This window comes from Ciconia boyciana, chromosome 23 (assembly GCF_034638445.1).
Source record: "Ciconia boyciana chromosome 23, ASM3463844v1, whole genome shotgun sequence".
Taxonomy (NCBI): Eukaryota; Metazoa; Chordata; class Aves; order Ciconiiformes; family Ciconiidae; genus Ciconia; species Ciconia boyciana.
This window is the reverse complement of record NC_132956.1, coordinates 3321799-3340459: the sequence shown is the minus strand read 5'-3', so window position 1 is coordinate 3340459 and position 18661 is coordinate 3321799. Positions and strand designations below refer to the sequence as shown.

Below are 18661 nucleotides of genomic sequence, written 5' to 3'. Positions count from 1 at the left end.
AGCAGCCGCAGGAGGAAATTGCCGCTGGGATAAGTCGCGCCTGACGCTCTTTGCAGGGTCGAGAGCTGCCGGCTGCCTTGCAGAGCCGAGTCTGCGGTGCAAGGCACGGGGATCAGCGTCGGCTCGCTCCCGTGTCCAACGGCTCCTCGGGCGGTGGGAGGTCAGCGCTGGGGTGCTTTGCCCAAAGTGGCTTTGCCCATCGCCACAACCACCCCCCGAGCATCTCAAGGCACATCACCGGTGTGGACGAGGCGCAGGTTACGACCAGCGTACAAGCGGGGAAGCAAGGGTTGGTGCCCTTAATGAATGCAAGCCAGACCATCTCCTGGCCCCGTACAATTCGAGTACATATTCTTGCCTCTCTCTGGGTGTTGCATCCATCGTCTTTACTAGAGAGGCTCAGCCTGCTGCAAACCCCCAGGTCTGCGTGCTCCTCCTCGGGGTCGTGCCCCGCCGAGGGAAGCGGAGCAGACTTGCATGGGAGCCAGAAGGGGAAAGGCAGCTTTTCCAGAGCAATTGCTGTACAAACTGTCCAACAGTTGGTTATAGCTGTTGCTCTGCGTGATTAGCAGTTGGCTAATCACCAGGGGCCAGATGCTGCTGTCCCTGGGAGGGGTGGCCGAGGGACACAGCGGGGGCAGACGTTAACCGCTCGCAGGCTGGGTGTCCCCCGTTGCTCTTAGCTCTGTCGTGCTTCCCCCGAGCAGCGTGGGGTGGATGGCCTTGGAAAGGAGCTTTGCTGTGCGGGTGGGGGACCGGTACCGTGTTGTCTCCACCTCTCCGGAGACTGTCCTGGGCGTTCGGCAGCGCTGCTGTTGGGGTTGGGTTTGCACGTGGGTGCTGCTCCATCAGGAACCGGACAAGATGCCCAGACTGTTTCTCACAGGCACCACTCGACGGCCACTTTGGGGTTTGGCTGTTGGGACTCCTGCTTTGGTGTAGAAATGGTGATTGAGAAGCTCCTGGACCCACCCCAGTATCACCCGCTGCCGGGTGAGGTGCTCACAGGCAGGGTCCCGTCCAGCACTAAAATGGGCTGCCAACGCCAGTGCCGTCGGTCTGTCCTGTGCCCTAAAACTGCTCCTTGAAGCCTCTCATTGAGAAACTTTCCACCTGTATTTTTTCCTTTTTACTCCACATTTGTCACACCAGTTCCCTTCCTTGTCCCTCTTAAATAAAGCAACATCCTAATTAAGTAAATAACCGTGTATTTCTCCAAATAGTTTACAATATAAGGAGAGTTGTTAAATATTTTTCCCCCAAAATAACAATTAAAAATGATGGCTTTTTCATCTTAGCTATAACCCATCCTGTGTTCCTTAAATGTCATGTCATGCCCAAGACGCGGCCTGTGCACAAACGATGCTCTGGAGCCCCTTTGTTTCCTGCCACGGGTAACTCCAATGAATTGGTTTGGTTTTTTTCTTACTCGCTTCTCACTCTTGCTGATGAAAGGAAAAGATGCGGAAACAAGCGGCTCCCCGGGAGGGTGGGAAGCTGATTAGCGGGGCTGGTGTGACCCGGATCCCCGCGGTCCCCGGAGCGGCCCCAGCAGCCGGCGGATCAGCTGCCACGGGGCCAATTCCCAGCTGCTGCAGGGGCACGGCACGGGCTCGTGGGTGATGTGCCGGCTGGCGAAGGCCACGTCGTTGTCTTCCATGGAAAGTTTCATGCTTTTACCTTTTTTTTTGGTTTGGTTTTTTTTTCTCCCCTGACTGTGACCAGTTTGTAAAGGTTAAACGGTATTTTCTGATTAAACCGAGTACTCCGGTGATTTCAGCTCATTTCCCACTCATGCCATCTCTTTTGTCTGACCTTGGGGTAACACTTAACCTCTCTGGACTAAAGTCCCTCTGTGTAATAGAATGACAATATTTCCTTACATTACCAGAAGAACAGGATGATAAATTAATTCACATTTATGTAGTGCCGAGATATGACCGTGATAGATTAAGAGTCTGTCCCTGGAGTTAATCTGTGCTCTCAGTAGTGATACGCAGCTCTACAAGGGAATGAATTACCTCCTGAAAGCGTAACCACTGTCTGCACTCAAACGTCGCAAAATGCAGACACAGCTCTGAATAGCAGCAAGTGCAATTATCCCCTTCCTCCTGCATTTTTAAAATATTTCTGAAATTGGAGCCCGGGTGCAGCTGGCCCTGACTCGACAGTGCTGCAGAAGGAAGGTCGGGTGAGCTCTGGCTGGCTGATAGCTATTGAGACAAGCTAAAGTATAAATCTCCTTGCTGCCACCATCAGCTCCAAAGTTCAGGGGATTGATGGGTTCGTTCCCACTTCCCACGTGTTGCCCGATGCGGAGTCGGAGGGATGCTGCCTCGGCTCTTCCTGGCATGTGCTGGTGGGTGACTTTAGGAAGCCATCCTTGTTCCTGGTGATATCACGGCGCTTTCTCTCAATGCTTGTTTGTTTGCTCGGTTCTTTTAAAATGCACACAGCCTGCAGGGCTTGGGATTGAAAACTCACCCACGTGCGAGGCAGGAGAGTTAGAGGGAGTGAAAGGAAAATGCAGCATACGGCAAAAATCCCGTGGAGGAGGGAGACAAGAAACCAGGGGCTGTGAGAAACAGCCTGTGCATGTGTTTCTTAAAGGTGTGCTGAAAACGTAACGGGAGGAGTGTATGGGCAGTTATCCCCAACAAATCGGTCTGCCTGGAGTTTTTACGGAGGGTTGGCAGCGATGGTGTCTAAAGTGCCTGTCTCTGCAAACCTCTGCTGCTGCAGGTCGTGTTTTGAGAAATGTCCTCATTGTTCAGGGCACAGGAGCAAAGATGTGTGTGGGGACTCTTTTGGGGTTACAGTGGGTATAGAAAATGATTGTCGATAGACTCTGGACCATCAATAATCTTAGCCTAGGACCCGTTTCCCGTGCCAAGCCTGACTTTCCTTCTTGCCTGTGATTAGAGGGTACAAAGATCTGAAGCGTTAGTTGCTAAAAGGATGGGTATGCTTATTTTTTAAGGGGGAGAAGACGAGATGCCAATGAATTTGCTGGTGTTTGCTCTGACAGTTGTTTGGCAGAACAATTGTGAAAGCTGTACCCAACCTCAGGAACAGACACAAAGCGCTTCTCTCTCCTCCAAACAGAGGCAAGCGGGAAGCGCTGCCCTCCCCATGCGCTGCTGGCTGTCCCGGGAAAGGGCACGGTCCATCCCTCGGGGTGGAAATGCCAAATGATCATGTCTTGCCTTCTTCGTGATCGTTTCTTTGCTTCTTCATGATCGTTTCTTTCCTTCTTTCCACTGACTTCTGTGCTGTAATGCAACATTTGCTTTGAATGGCTTCTTGGGGTTGTAGGGATGCAGCCCTGCAGTTCTTCAGGCTTGTAGGGATGCAGCTGTACGTAAATAATTTACTAGTGTGCATCTGCGTACGACCAGGGAAATGAAAAGGGGTGTGGATGTGTCCCTCCATATTGCACAGGTTTCATTTTGCAGGGTGGGTCCCATCCCGGCTGCCTGTGTGATTCCCGATGTGGATTCACCCGTGTGGAGCGGTTCCTCTGATGGGCTGTCAGGGTCGGCTGGCACCCGTGTGGTGGCTTTTACCACATAGAATCATGGAATCGTTTAGGTTGGAAAAGACCTTTAAGATCATCAAGTCCAACCGTTAACCCAGCACTGCCAAGTCCACCACTAACCATGTCCCTAAGCACCACATCTGCACGGCTTTTAAATTCCTCTAGGGATGGGGACTCTGCCACTTCCCTGGGCAGCCTGTTCCAGTGCTTGACAGCCCTTGCAGTGAAGAAATTTTTCCTAACATCCAGTCTAAACCTCCCCTGGTGCAACTTGAGGCCATTTCCTCTGGTCCTATGGCTTGTTACTTGGGAGAAGAGACCGACCCCACCTCTCTACACCCTCCTGTCAGGCAGTTGTAGAGAGCGAGGAGGTCTCCCCTCAGCCTCCTTTTCTCCAGGCTGAACAACCCCAGGTCCCTCAGCCACTCCCCATCAGCCTTGTGCTCCAGACCCTTCCCCAGCTCCGTTGCCCTTCTCTGGACATGCTCCAGCCCCTCCACGTCTCTCTTGTGGTGAGGGGCCCAACACTGAACACAGCATTCGAGGTGCGGCCTCACCAGTGCCGAGTACAGGGCACGATCACTGCCCCAGTCCTGCTGGCCACACTATTCCTGATACAAGCCAGGATGCCATTGGCTTTCTTGGCCACCTGGGCACACTGCTGGCTCATATTCAGCCGGCTGTTGACCAACACCCCCAAGTCCTTTTCCGCCGGGCACTTTCCAGCCACTCTTCCCCAAGCCTGTAGCGTTGCATGGGGTTGCTGTGACCCAAGTGCAGGACCCGGCACCTGGCCTTATTGAACCTCATACAGTTGGCCTTGGCCCATCGATCTGGCGTATCCAGGTCCCTCTGCAGAGCCTTCCTCCCCTCCAGCAGATCAACTCCCACACAACTTGGTGTCATCTGCAAACTGACTGAGGGTGTGACAGAAGGTCCCGTCACTGCTCAACAAAAGGGGGTGTAGATTTATGGCCTGGAAGTCAGCAACCCAAAACCCATCTGACACGTTACGTGTTGGGGGGGGACGGCCCCACGGAGAACCTGAAGGGAGCAGGAGCAAAATGAAGCCTTTAGTCACTGATAGAGAATCATACACGGATATTCCCTCTAAATCAATGTTTTTCATTATCTGAAACCAAAAGGGTTTTCTCTTTCTGGAAACATTGCTCTGTGCTATTTAATCAGTATTAATTAAGCGGCTGAAATGCATTAAATGGTGCTGTAGGAATCTTCTTGGGAACACTAGCTGCTCGAGTTTTACTGTTCCTCTTACAACCGTAAATAAGGATAAATGCCTAATTGCTACTGAAAGTGTCCTGCTGGACCTAATGAGCTGATTAAAAACAATCCTTCATTGTGGAATTATTTAATTTTATTTAACTTCTATTTTTATTTAACTTTATTTAACTTCAACCAGAGATTCCCCTTGCTTACCGTTTCTGCGTCTGCCTTGGAGAGTTCATGCCTGCGGTTGTTTTGCAGGAGTGGGGCTACAGGGAAGGGATTTATTTCCATCGTTATTCCAGAAGGTCTCATTTCATTAAGCTGTTGAGAAGGAAATGAAGTTCAGCCCTTCCCTGGTGTTATTTGTGCACCCAGGGGAAGTCCTCGGGCTCTGCTCAGTGTGCCCAGCTCCCCGGGGCAGGATGCAGGGCAGCGGGGCTGGGGCAGGACATCACGCGTGTTGCGGTTTGCAGGGATGTGGTTTCGGGAATTATGACAAAGAGCCGAGTTTTGGCCAAAGGGGGTGCTGGGGTGCTGGCTTTTGCTGCCTTGGCCCGCAGCGGGTACTCGCTGACGGTTGCATCTCTGCAGCAAGAGGAGATATTTTCACATATCATTTGCCCTCCAGCGCTGCCAAGCCGTGGAGCTCTAAATGGGGAGCCCGGAGCCTGGCTGGAGAAGGAGCGAGCGGATTACGTGGCATGTGGTTCATGTTCCGCTAATGAGCGGAGCATGTCGGCAGCCTCGTCCGGCTGCTTTCTGCTGGCGGAGGGAGCCTGTGATAGGCAAACTCTCCTCTCCCACCTCTCCTGGCCATGCCAATCGAAGCCACTGGGAAACCTGTTGGTGCCGAGCAGATGGGAGCTCTGGCTCGCCGGCGTGCGGGGAAGCAGGGATGCTCCGGGGCTGGGCTGGGATGTGAGGATTCGCTAGCTCAGCTCACCACCATCTGTGGAAAGGAGAGATGTCCCCCATCTCAAGGCAGGGAGGAAGCGATGTACATGTTAAATCGACATGTGCGTGGAGAAATAGAGAATCAAAGTTTTTTCTATATGGCTGTGACGGTTTGCAGCTCTGCCAGGCTGGTACGCAGCCCGCTGTGCCGGCTTGGCGTCCCCGAGGAGCTGTGAAGCGAGGAGGCAGTGCCTGCAGAGAAACCCTTCTCTAGCAGTACCATCCACAGCACTCCCGATACTGGAGCAGGGCTCCTAAGAGATGGAGAAGGACCTAAAAGAATTTTAAAAGCTGAATTTTTTCCCTTTCACTGCAGATTTTGAGTGGCTTACAGACAAAGCGCTTGGATATGTTTTCTGGTTTAATTATTGGTATACGAGCGTTGTCTTTACATAAGGGGAAACTTGAGAGTGTGAGGCTTGCAGCAGAGCAGGGCAGTGACCCTGTAACAGCACATGGGCCGGGTATAGTTTCAGTGGCATCCCGTTCACCGCATGGCTGTTCAGATAATCAAGGCACATTCGCTTGCTGGGTGCTGTGACCGTCAGCACCTCTTGGGAGAGGGTGTCGAGGGGGGCTCGTCCCTGCTGGCAGGGGCACATGGGGCTCCCCAGGGCCAGGCTGGGCTCTGCCAGGCCACACGAGCATCCGATACCCCTTGACTCTTTGTACCTCCTCTTGACTCCACTGACCCTTGGGGCAGTTGCTTACCCGCTGCACTATCATTTGAAAATCCAGATTTGTTTGGAAAACATTTGACAATGCAGCAAAATCACCCTCTGCCTTTAAAATAGAGCAGAAACCCCACGATGCCAGGATATGGTCCTCTGCCCGTGTATGTTGTAATACAGGATGGCCTATGCACAGCAAGATGTTTCCTTCTGGAATCTTCTTTTTCTTTCAAGCTGATTTGTCCTGGTTGCTGCACAAGAATAAAAACTGTGGCTAATTTTCCTCTGGAAAGTAGAAATCCTCTCCAAACCCTCCAGTTCCCATCCTCGTCGCCCAGTCCACAGCTGGGGCAGGCACTGCTGTCATTGAGTCCCAGCATCTGTATTTTCAGCCCCAGCATCTGTATTTTCAGCCCCATCACGGGCGTCTCCATCGTCCCCAGGTGCCCATCCCTTCTTTGCCTTTCTTGCGTTTAATTTTTTCCCTCCAGCGCCTGTTCAAAGACAGGAGGGAGGCTCCGAACTGAGCAGAGTTAAGGTTGCACATCCACTTCTTGATTTGAGATGCGCCCCATGCTGCGTGGATATTTGCTTGGATTTTGCAAAGAGTCTCTACTTTTAAAGGTCCTGTCCTGGGGTTACTCATGCTTTTGTCCAGAGAAAAATGTATTTACAGAAGTATCTGATGCATCTGGAGAGAGGTCTGGGCCAAGGTCTGGGATGTATTTCTCAACCCAGACTAACAGTTTGTGAGAACTGATGTTGCAGCAGGTCATCGGGGAAATGGAAAGCACCAACAAGTCTGAAAACCACTTCTGAATTCTGGGTAGGTATTTGGGGAAAGGGCATCTGAGTCCATCTCACTGCTGTGTCTTGCCTGTAGCTGGAGGAAAGTGGAGCAGGGACACGGCTTTTGTTGGTGCTCGGGTGCAGGCTCAATGCTGGATAAGAAATGCATTTAAGCACTTAAATTCCTATTTGATGGCATCACAATCTTGCAACTATTTGTGTGAGATTTTGCACCGTGTTGTGTTTTTACTGAACATTACGGGCCCAGATTTTGGATTGGTTTTGGATCCAGCCAGCTCAGAGGCTTCCTGAGCATCTCCAGACTCAACCCTCCCACCTCCACGGCTCTGGCCATCCCAGGACATGGCTGCAGATATGAGGTTGAAGGGCTTGTTCAGCTCTTTGGGCAGCAATCAGATCTTTTCTGTGTTGCACAACGGGGCCAGGATTAAGAAATGCTAAGTCTGGGAAGAAGAGGTCTCATCTGCCCCTTTGCACGGGTCATTTCGGGTTGAGTCAGTCTCAGAAGCAGATGAAGACATCAGACAGCTTCACAGCTCTTAGCATCCCCAGATAAGCATGTTCGTGCCCCTACCGCAGCTCCAGCCCTCTGTGCTGGGGAGATGTCCCTGTCCCCAGGCGAGGAGCAGCCCTGACAATGTGGGCTGTGTTCTGCGCGGCCGGGGGCTCGTGGCACCGCCTGTCCCCAGGACCCACCTACACGCACAAGCACGGCAGCAGATTGTTCCTGATGCGCAGCGAGTCGCACCCACATCTGCCCCGAGACAAAGGGGCCCTGAAGCAGCCCGGCGTTCGCTCGTCTAAAGGCGGGGATGCATTTTGTGTGTGCCCTGTCGTGGGTTTTATTATTTGCTCATGGTTGGTGCTGCTCCGCATGGACGTGCGGCCACCCGTGCCGTACGGGCCGTCCTCCCTGGCTGGTCCACCGGCACTGGAAGCGCCCGGGTCATTCCCATGTAGCTCTGCCCACAGTTTCAGTCCAGACCCGCCATGTGCCTGCTGTTCCCTTTTGCAGCTCAAAAGTTATCTGCAAATTTATCTCTTCCTGATATGCACAGCCCTTACCTTCCTAGTCCCCGTGCATGTGATGACAGGTAGGGTATACTTTTTTGCATCAGTTAGATGCCCAGATGCCTCCTGCGTATTCTGTATGTATCAGTGTTTGGGCTCAGTCCTTTCTGTATTCCCATTTAATGCAAAATCACCCACATATGCATGTATGTACAACTATCTCCCAAGCATCTACGCCAGGAACCTACTCCTTAGTGTCATGGCCCCTTCTTTCACGCTAACTAGTACCCAGTCTAAAGAAAACGACGTATCCTTCCCTTTTCAGGCTCCAAGCAGCATGTAGAGATGTGCGCTATTTAAATCACTGCTGTCTTGCACCTCCGCTCCCATACTACATCTGTGAATGAAGAGGGGTTTAAAGCGTTTTGTGATAGTGATGTGAAGCATCAGTATATGAGCTTAGTAAGGACACTAGAAGTCTTGGCCTTGCTAAGTCTCTGGTTGCAGTATTGGCTGATTCAGTTCATAAGTCAGACTTGTGCTTAGTAACAGAAAGGCATAAAACCAGCTGATCCATTACTCATTTTAAGCTGTAACTGGAGAAATGAACCGCTTTAAAAAATGAAGGCTACAGATCAAAATGATATCTTCCCTTAGACAGAAAGCTAAAGAAATAATTTGGAAAGCTTTGTTCAGCATGACCTGATCACAGGACTGCAGACATCCTGGACATGACTTTAATTACTGGCCCAGTCCTATAATTATTTTGTCCTTCAGCTATTTTTATTGCAACAGCTGGATTGGAAAATCCTTAGAACGAGCAAAAAAGATCAAAGCGACACTCGCCTCTAAGCCCCTTCACAACCTACAATCTGTCATCTGGTGTAACTGGGACACACTGGGACGGTGAGTTCCTTTGGGCTTCAGCCCAAGAGCGGGGACGTGGAGACCCCGATCACACCCCAGCAGGGCAGTGAGGAGGGCTGGATGGAGAAACCATTAAGCACATCTTGTTCCCCATAAGGGTAACGGGGAAAAGCGTCCTTAAAAGTTGTCTTGCGCTGGGTTTGATCCTGTCTGGGGTTCAGGAGAGCTTCCCAGGCCATGTGTCAGGGCTGTTTATTTTCCATGACATCTGCTCCTCGCTGGCTCCCAGCAGCGTTCCCTGCGGTACCCGGAGCCCCCCGGCAGCCCCGCGCTCGCCGGGTTTTGTCTGTTGTGCTGGATCCCCCCTCCCTCCTGCAATTGCTTCATACCGGGCTCGGGAACAGCTGAAGGGGTAGCAGCGTCCAAAGCTGCAGCCGGTTATTTATATTTCATGAAGACGGGCTCTCCTTGCTTGCCAAATGGCCTCTCTGCGCTGCTCCCCTGCCTGGCGACGTCCCACCTCGGCGAAAGCCTGTGCGAGGGCCGGGGAAGAGCGGCGCGGAGCAAGGCTGGGGATTTTCCACTGTTTGCTGCCCCGGCGTTATTTTTGTTCTTAGCCGAGCGAGCTGTCTGCACGGCCGATGCCCTTTTTATAACTCTATTACAGAGAGCTGTAACTCAGCCATGATGCAACCTCTGTGCCACAGCAGTCTTTCTAAGGGGGCTTTTATTGTACAGATGGGATAATTTATCCTCCTTTTTGCTCTTTTTTAATCTGCATTTAGTCTATGGGTTTATTAACAGCAAAATAACAGGTATGCGTATGGAAGATGCAAATGATAACCTGGCAGTCCCCAGGAGGTTCGGATGGGTGCCTTTGGGAGCCCGGCAGCGGCTGCTGTGCATCTGGCACCAGGGACCGTCTGGGGAGGGAAGCAGCTGGAGCCCGGTTGGAAATGGGCTCGTTCAGAGACTGGTCGGGAAAGGTCCCGCCGTGCCCCGACTCCTGCTAGGGCTGTGCCGGGTCGGTGACAGGCTCTTTGGTACGTGAGGGGTCTCTGGAGCTGGTCCCCCTGCTATTGGCAGGCTGCACATGGAGGCAGAGCTCATCCCGGTGCCCCGCCGGAGGGAGCGGATGTTTGCTATGTAGGTATTTCTTGTGCATAAAATACAATTTATTGTAATTTTTTTAAACAGCAAATCATCCTTTTCATTTTATGCTATGGGGACTGTTTGCTGCTTTTGTATTCACTTGCTCTGAGTAACTTTCCATCAGTCCCAGGGGACAGCATGGTCCTTCTCCTTCCATCCAAGAGGTCTCTCCAGGGTTTGAGCGCAAATAACCCCATAAGGCTGATTTTCTGCCAGCAGAGCCACCCAGGGGTTGGGAGGACAGTGACCATGGGCTTGTACCTGGGTCACCAGAGCCTGGAAACTATTTCTGGCACTGTTCACAGCCCCGTCCCTCCGCAGAAATATTTTTGGATTGGAAACACTCTCTCTCCACAGTTGCCAAAAGGAAGATGACAGAAATGGAGCTGTAAACGGCTCAGTGACCGCGGGGTTTGTGTTCGTTTTGCAGCTGAGGATCCGTCTGCGCTTGCCGCTGGTCTGCTCGCCTCGGGGGATGCAACTGAGGTCCTAACACTGCCCAGGCGTCCAAAATGGTCATGCAAAGATACCACCTCACCTGCGCAGGAATAGCATTCGCTCTCTACCTTCATCACCTCGTCAGCACCATCGAAGTCCCTCTGGATTGTAAGTTATGGTTTACCCCTCTAAAAACTCCTGCTGAAATGGTTGAGGAGGTGAAGATGTGCACGGCCCAGGCGGCTTTCCTGGTCTGGCCTAAGGTTTTATTTTCTGTTGTTTGTTTGGGGCTATTTTTTTTCTTCTTAAACCATGTGCCCTCCAGAAAGTCACCTAAGTCACTTTCTGATTTAGTTAGTCTAAAAAGCTGAGCGAAGGACTTAAAACCACATCTCAAAATGGGACAGAGCATCTGAGCCAAGCTGGTGAAGAAATCGAGTCCTGGCAAATCTTCAGCCTGTTGATTTCCGTGGAGCATCCCAGGACTCCTGGTGTTCCTGCAGGACATGGGCAGGCTTTGGGATGCTCCTTTGTGGAGGACGCGAGCTCATTGCTCATCTGCTCGGGCAGATGCTGCCACAATTGGACACCCAGGTCCCCGAGGGCAGCGGGAACCCAGGCAGGTCCTGCAGAGCAATCTGATTTTTCTCTCTCTCCCTCTCTGTTGGGACTTTTCAGTTAATTATGAGATGAGAAAATTATGTTTTATTCAGAAGAGCTGGGGGATATGGAGCGAGGAGGAAGGGGGACATGGGCTGATGTTTCTGCTGAATGGACATCTTCAGGCCAGGCGTGGGAAACGCATGACTTGTTTGAATGCACTTGAGAGGGGGGTTCGTACTGAGAGCTGCTCAGCCACTGTTCTGGAAACCAGTTTCATAATTTCTTTGTGTCCCAGCTTCCTCCTGTAGCGGCTGTTAATAATAATCAGCCTGTCACTGCAGGGAATCTCTTCCGACAGTGCAATGCACAGAAATCCTCCAGCAAGCAGTGCATTAGTAGGAAAAGCACAGCTTTTTGCTGGGGCCTAAATTCAGGCTGAAGTGCCAGGGTTGCTCTTGATAGGAGAAATTTCTGCCCTGTGGGTTGTTGCTCTGTGGAGCCCTGGGTGTGCTGGCTTTAGCCGTGGTACCTCAGCTGATCCCTGACTCTGGGCAGCAAAATGGGAAGGCAAATTTGAGGCAGTGACTTTGGGCTGAAACTTGGAAATAACTGAAGAGAAAGGGTGAGAAAGCTCTACTTTGCGGAGGGAAACAAATACTTACGTTACTTGAAAAGGAGAGGGTCCCAGACTCGAGTCCGAGTCCCTGCTCTGCTCCATTCCAGATGATTGTGGATGAAAATATCTGTTCCCCTGGAGTCAGCGCTGTAACATGCACAGGTTGCTCTTGCTCCCAGCAATGGGAATTTTATTTGATGCACACAGCTCGGTGGTTCCTTCAGGCCTGGCTTTGTCAGCATCTATAATATTCCAGAAATGCACGCAGCCAGCTTGGAAGTAGGGCCCAGTGCAGTTGGGGAAAACTGAATGGGTCTGCAGACAGCCGCCTTCTGCCATTTCTTGTGCTCTGCATCAGGAAAGGAGTAATTTCGCTACTTAAATGTAATGCGACCTTAGGAAAGTAAGAGAAATGCTGACAGCTGGTGGAGAAATGCTCCAGGCAGCCTGCAGCAGCTCACCGTTTCTCTCTCAGCAGCTCACCGTTTCTCTGGTCTCCTCCTCCCTGCTGCACAGCACTGAGCCGCAGGAGAGCATCCGTCCCCTCCCGTGCTGGTGGGAAACTGGGATCCAAACTAAGAGCATCCTTTTGTCAGCCTTTCCTGAACGGGTCCCTTGCACGATAGATATTTGTAAATAACGTGCGCGGAGGCAGTGCGTACGGCAGTGCCAAGAGCAGGCGGGTGAGGAGCATCTCCCAGCCCCGGGCGAGGGTTAGGGATCCTGCCGGCGCCTGTCCCCGCCGGCTGACCCTTCCCAACCTCCCTTAGCTCTTTTGGACACATGGAGCATCAGCTTTGTTTTACTTCCGTCCTGGCCTTCAGAGCCATCAGGGGTTTGCTTTCGGCTCCTGTTTAAGCCACCTGGTGATCAGGGCTCCCTCACCCACTGCTCATCTGGGAGACTGAGCTAATGGAAGCACCGCCTGCGCTCGAATGGCTGCAGGTCTGACCAGGTGGTGTGTGAAGAGCCCCAGCTGCTCCGGCTTTGTGCAGGGGCTGATAAACGTGCAAATCACAGGCTCTGTGAGTGCACGAGCTCTATCCCACGCGTACCACCAGCTCTGAAAGTCCTCCCTGCCCCACGGAGATCAGCTCCTTTGTCCAGTGCTGGGCTGTGGGCTCTACCCGGTCCCCACCGGCAGGAGGGGGCTGGCGAACCCCCCGCCAGCCCCAGGGGTTGAGGTGCTGGTGGGCACCCCGCTGCCCTTGCTGACACTCCTCGGGAGTGGAGATCTCCCCAGGGAGGTGTTTTGCTCCCTTATTTTTTAAGGGCAGAAGCAGCTCGGGAGAGGGCAGATGCATGGGCAAAGCCTCAGGGTCCCCTCAGGGCAGAGGGACCAGCCCTCGCTCCCCTGGTGTCAGGGGGAGCTGCACTATTTGCTCTTTCTTTTAAGCTTGCCTAGGTGTTTTTTCCCTTCCCCAACCCTAAGAAGTTTTCTTCTTTGGATAAAATCCTGCCTGCCCCTGTTCTGGGGACAGTATATATATATATATATATATCTCCCTATATTACAGGCACCTTCCCTGAGTTTGAGCATCACCTAAAAAGCCAGCTCAGGGTTTATCAGGCACATATTAGCCTCTGACTCACAGGGTTGAAACCGGGGTGGGCTCAGGGTAAGCCTGGCCATAGAGAAGGGGGGAATGTTGCTAATTCCTGCGGGCAACCCGCTGGTCCACGGGGCCGCCAGTGCCTGCAGGCGAGTGGTCCAAGTATGCCTGTGCCTTCTTTTCCCCCAAAAAACCCCTGCTGCAGAGGCAGTTGACAGCTAACAGGACCGCTCAGCAGCAGCTTCTCCCACATGGACTGTAAGTAGGTAGATTAGAACATGCTTGAATTGTAAAATGATTTGTGTGTAGTTTTTGCAAGCCCTACAATAACTATACATGTTTATGTTTGCGTACATGATGTATATAGGTTTGTTCCTCAATTAACCTTTTTTCTTTTTTTCATTATGCTTGCACTTTGGGAATAACAGCAAATATTCAGAGTGAATGTAAGTGTTCCCCTTGCCCTCTGTGTGTACATGTCCGTCTCCTCTGCATGGCTGAACAGGGCACGAGGGGTCCGTACCGAGCAGGGGGCCGGTGGTGGCTGTTGCTTGGCACATGGTGTTCGTGGGTGCATTGCCCGCTCCTGTGGCCGGGCTGGCCAGAGTCAGGACAAGCCACTTCTGCACAGCCAGGCATGGCTGGGAGAGACACGGGAGGTGCTGGAGCAGCAGGGAGGAGTGCTTAGGCTCTGCTGCTTTCCGTGGAGCAGGAACCAGACTGTCTTTGCGATGCAAGCATTGCGATGCAGGGGCTTGTAATTGCTAATGCCACACCTCAGAGGAGAGCAGGGTCCTCTGCCTTGCACAAGCGCGTGTGCCAAGCTCGACTCCACGTACTGGCACGTTTGAAGCATCGCTAGCTCTTGGGGGGAGAGCAAACAGCCTCGGACCTGAACGGCTTCGTTCCAGGACAGCCGTGGGACTGAGCTCTTCAATTCAGAGCTCGGGGCCAGATCCAGGTCCTACACTGGCTGCTGGGCTCACATGCCCCTTTTCACAAGCCCTGCCCTTCTAAACACCAGCGCTGCGCTCCTTCAGGGTAAACCTGGGAGGTTTTTAGCCTCTTTCTTGCACAGGGAATACCTGTAAACGTCTTGCAGTGGCTCTCTGGCTCCCTGTTCCAGCTGCAGCCCCTGTCTTTGAGGGGCACAGCCAGGACGCCGTTCAGTCCAATTCAACCAACCTGCGGTAGCAGGAAGGTGAACTGTGAAATTTCTTAATGAGACCAAGATATCAAGTGAGAAATGGGGGCTTCCCAGTACCGAAAGGGAGTCTGAACAGTGCCGGTGGTCCGAGAGGTGATGGGTAGCAGTACACCCCCACAAATGCTCATGGTAACTTCCTCGGGTGTTGAAGGGCTTTAAACCACAAATTGCATGTCCAGCCTGGGGAAGAAGCTGAAAACCCATGAGGATCTGCCGCAGGATGGCAGAGAGGGGATTTACCCTCTTTGCACAACCCTCCTCACGGCTTTTCGTTTGCTTTGCAGTGCCTCAGCCCCCCACAATCACCAAGCAGTCTGTGAAGGACTACATCGTCGACCCAAGGGATAACATCTTCATTGAATGTGAAGCCAAAGGGAACCCCGTTCCCACGTAAGTGCATCTACAGCCCTTGTTACGCTGAAGCTCTGCGGTTCGTTAGAGCTGGCTCTGGAGGAGCTCCTCTCCCGTCGAGCCGTGCCGTTTACACCATCAGCTAATCCAGCTGTTGGCTTGCGCAGCGCAGGTAAGGATCTCACCAGGTAAATATGATCCATGGTTACAAAACCAACTTCTCCCTTGTGCTTGCAGTTTTTCCTGGACGCGGAATGGGAAGTTCTTCAACGTGGCGAAGGACCCCAAGGTGTCCATGCGGCGGCGGTCGGGGACGCTGGTCATCGACTTCCACAGCGGGGGACGGCCAGAGGATTATGAGGGCGAGTACCAGTGCTTCGCCCGGAACGACTACGGCACTGCTCTCTCCAGCAAAATCCACCTCCAGGTTTCTAGTGAGTAATGGCAGTGGCGCAGAGCAAGCAGCCAGCAGCCCCAGGGGGAGCAGGGACTGTTTGCATTGTATGCGATTTTGTAGAAGAGGCGTGGAGAATATCCAGTGCTCAAACATGTCAGCCTGCTTTATCTGTTACCTGTGTTGGGACGTATCCAGCCACAGGACCAAGATGAAGGCATGAAGGATATGGGTGTAGCTAACAGGGAAATACTCACTATAAATTTGAGGGTGTCCTGGTTTTGGCTGGGATAGAGTTAATTTTCTTCCTAGTAGCTGGTACAGTGCTGTGTTTTGGATTTTAGGATGAGAATAATGTTGATAACACACTGATGTTTTGGCTGTTGCTAAGCGGTGTTTACACCGGTCAAGGACTTTTCAGCTTCCCCTGCTCTGCCAGGTGCACAAGAAATGGGAGGGGGCACAGCCAGGACAGTTGATCCAAACTGGCCAAAGGGCTATTCCATCCCATAGGATGTCATGCCCAGTATATAAACTGGGGGAGCTGGCTGGGGGGCAGCGATCGCTGCTCGGGGACTGGCTGGGCATCGGTCAGCGGGTGGTGAGTGGTTGTATCTTTTTTTTTAATTTTATTTTTTTCTTTTTCCCTCCCTTGGGTTTTGTTCCTCTCTCTCTCTTGTTGTTTTCCTTCTCATTACAATTCATTATTATTATTACTATTATTTCATTCCAATTATTAAACTGTTCTTATCTCAACCCATGAGTTTTCTTACTTTTGCTCTTCCGATTCTCTCCCCCATGCCACCGGGGGGGAGCGAGCGAGCGGCTGCGTGGTGCTTAGCTGCCGGCTGGGGCTAAACCACAACAAGGGAATCTTGCTCACGTAGAAATGAAGTTTGCATTGAGGCCGCTCCGTTGAAACCAGGCCAGGTCCAGCGGGAAGAGATCTGCAAAGTTACTACCCTCCCTTCCTCACGCGGTGTCTTTACTTCTTATGGCAGAGTCTCCCCTGTGGCCCAAGGAGAAGGTGGATGTGATAGAGGTGGATGAAGGCGCTCCACTTAGTCTGCAGTGCAACCCGCCGCCTGGCCTGCCCTCTCCCGTCATCTTCTGGATGAGCAGCTGTGAGTTGGGGCAACCCCCTTCCCACCTTGAACCCTGTGGGCGGCCTTTCCATCACCTGCAGGGTTTATTTGAAATAACTACATTTAGGGTCATCCCTGCTAGTTCAGAGCTTGGGGGCACGCATACGTGGCCTGGGTCAGGGGTTTCTCCTTTGCGCAGCCGCCCGCGGGAGGATCTGACTTGCTCTGAGTGCCTGTTCTGCCCTGCAGCCATGGAGCCCATCCATCAGGACAAGCGTGTCTCCCAGGGCCAGAACGGTGACCTGTACTTCTCCAACGTCATGCTGCAGGATGCCCAGACCGACTACAGCTGCAACGCGCGCTTCCACTTCACCCACACCATTCAGCAGAAAAACCCCTACACCCTCAAGGTGAAAACCAGTAAGTGTCACGGTGATCGCTCAGGATGGGTCTTCCCTGGCCTCTCTCGGGCAGGGTTTTCCTTCCAGACACCTCGTTTCTGTTCTTGACAGCACTGAGACCTACCAGGGAGAAGAGTAGCTTCCTTCATTTTGTTTAGGATAGCACAGGAACCTGTTTGGATGAGGAATGATAGTCCTTGGACGGCTAACCTGGCAGGGAGGGGGGGGTGGTTTCCCTCCAGCATCTCAGAGCTTTGCAACTTCATGGGTCGAGGGCTGCAGAGGTAGCTTGGTGCAGGTATTGCTACGTCCGTCTGTCTGGGATAAACTGGAAAGCATTTGAACACAGGTGGGGCATTCCCCCCATCTTTAGGAGAATGTATAATATCAAGTGATCTTTCCCTAGTTTGAAAAGCTGGAATTAGCCTTGGTTTGCTCCAGGCTTGGGTTTACAGGGAACCCCCAGCTGTGCCGGTGCTGCACAGGGGGACTGAGTGTGTGTCAGCCTTGCACAGCTCAGGATTTACCTGCTGACCAGGAGCTGCTGTTCAGCTCCATGGCTCTGGGACGTACCGACAGGAGGGCTTGAGCCTTTGGGGTCCGACCGCGTACACGTGGGACGTGGTCAGGATGGCCAGATATCCGAGTTTCACCTTGGTGAAGAGCATCGTCTTGGGGGACAGGAGGAGCACGTGCGTGGCTTTCTCCAGGCATGTGAAGAGCCTTTCCATGGGCAGGTCCAGCCACCAGCAGTCTCTTCTCTAGAAACGAGACTGCTTGAAGGCAGGCGAGTTCCTGATGCTAATGCATTTCGTGCCAGCTGGCTGGTGGGGACGCTGGCAGAGGGGACATGAGCTGAGCGCTGCAGAACGTGAAGCTTTTGAGTTGAAGCAGGTCCTGCAGAGCATGGGCTCTCTTCTGGGGTGTGTGCGCAGAGCACCGGCACAATCAGCAACTGACACAGAAACAGCATCTGTGGGCCCCAGTCATCAGATGGGAGCCATCTCCCGTTCCCAGTAAGGTCAGACTGGGAGAAAGGGGTAGTGTGTGCTGGTACATGCAAGGTTGTGTTTTGGGGAGCAGGCTCTTGTCCAAAGCAGGCACAACGCGCTCCTGAATCCCAGTGTTAGGAGCTTAATCTGGTCTCACAGCAGCTTAAATGAGAAGTAATGCTATTAAAGTGTTCTGCCACCAGTGACCTAAAAGTGATGTGAGACGCAGACGGGTCCTGGAGTGTTTTGCACTTTTATTGTAACAGCTTCTCCTCCGTGCAAAGCATGAGTGGAGAATCAGCAATATAAATACGATAAACAGGCTCTTTGCTAATGGTGAGGAATGTGTGTAGGTAATTCATTCTGAGTATTATTTGTCTGTTTACAGAGCTGGACAAACAATTTACCTGTTAGGGAACGACTGAGTCCTAAATTAGCGTGAGCTGGAGAAATTCTGGCAAAGATCTGCGGTCATTTGAGCCTCCAAAGGCTTTAGCCTGACTTATTTATCAAGCTATAGAAAAAATGTGGAAGAAATCCTGGAAGATTTCTGTGCAGACAGATACAAGCTCCCCCTCCTGCTACACTCAGATGCCACCACAGCATTTTTGCTCCCAGGCTATGCAGAATTGGCTTCCAATTATACTGGACCCTCTCTTTAAGTTTTCCTTTGGAAACATCTGCTGTATTATTGGATGCAAATGCCACCCCCTGCGCTCCCCAGAGGCCCTTATAATTTAAAGAACTAAGGCTCTAATTTCTCATCTGTTATGATACAAAAATTTCTTTAT

At 52.2% G+C, this 18661-nt stretch overlaps 1 protein-coding gene across 10 annotated transcripts in view; it reads left to right on the top strand.

Moving 5' to 3' along the window:
- Positions 1-10742: 10742 nt before the first annotated feature.
- NFASC (neurofascin) overlaps positions 10743-18661 on the top strand; it is a 54951-nt gene continuing 47032 nt past the window's right edge. For 5 of the 10 annotated variants that reach the window (XM_072844566.1, XM_072844568.1, XM_072844565.1 and 2 more), the window contains exons 1-6: positions 10743-10836; positions 13869-13886; positions 14932-15037; positions 15236-15432; positions 16394-16516; positions 16727-16897. In XM_072844566.1, coding sequence (XP_072700667.1) covers positions 10743-10836; positions 13869-13886; positions 14932-15037; positions 15236-15432; positions 16394-16516; positions 16727-16897 — 709 coding nt within the window. Of the gene's footprint in view, positions 10837-13868; positions 13887-14931; positions 15038-15235; positions 15433-16393; positions 16517-16726; positions 16898-18661 lie in introns of those variants that run through there. The other 5 variants (XM_072844571.1, XM_072844570.1, XM_072844569.1 and 2 more) reach the window with 2 other exon arrangements.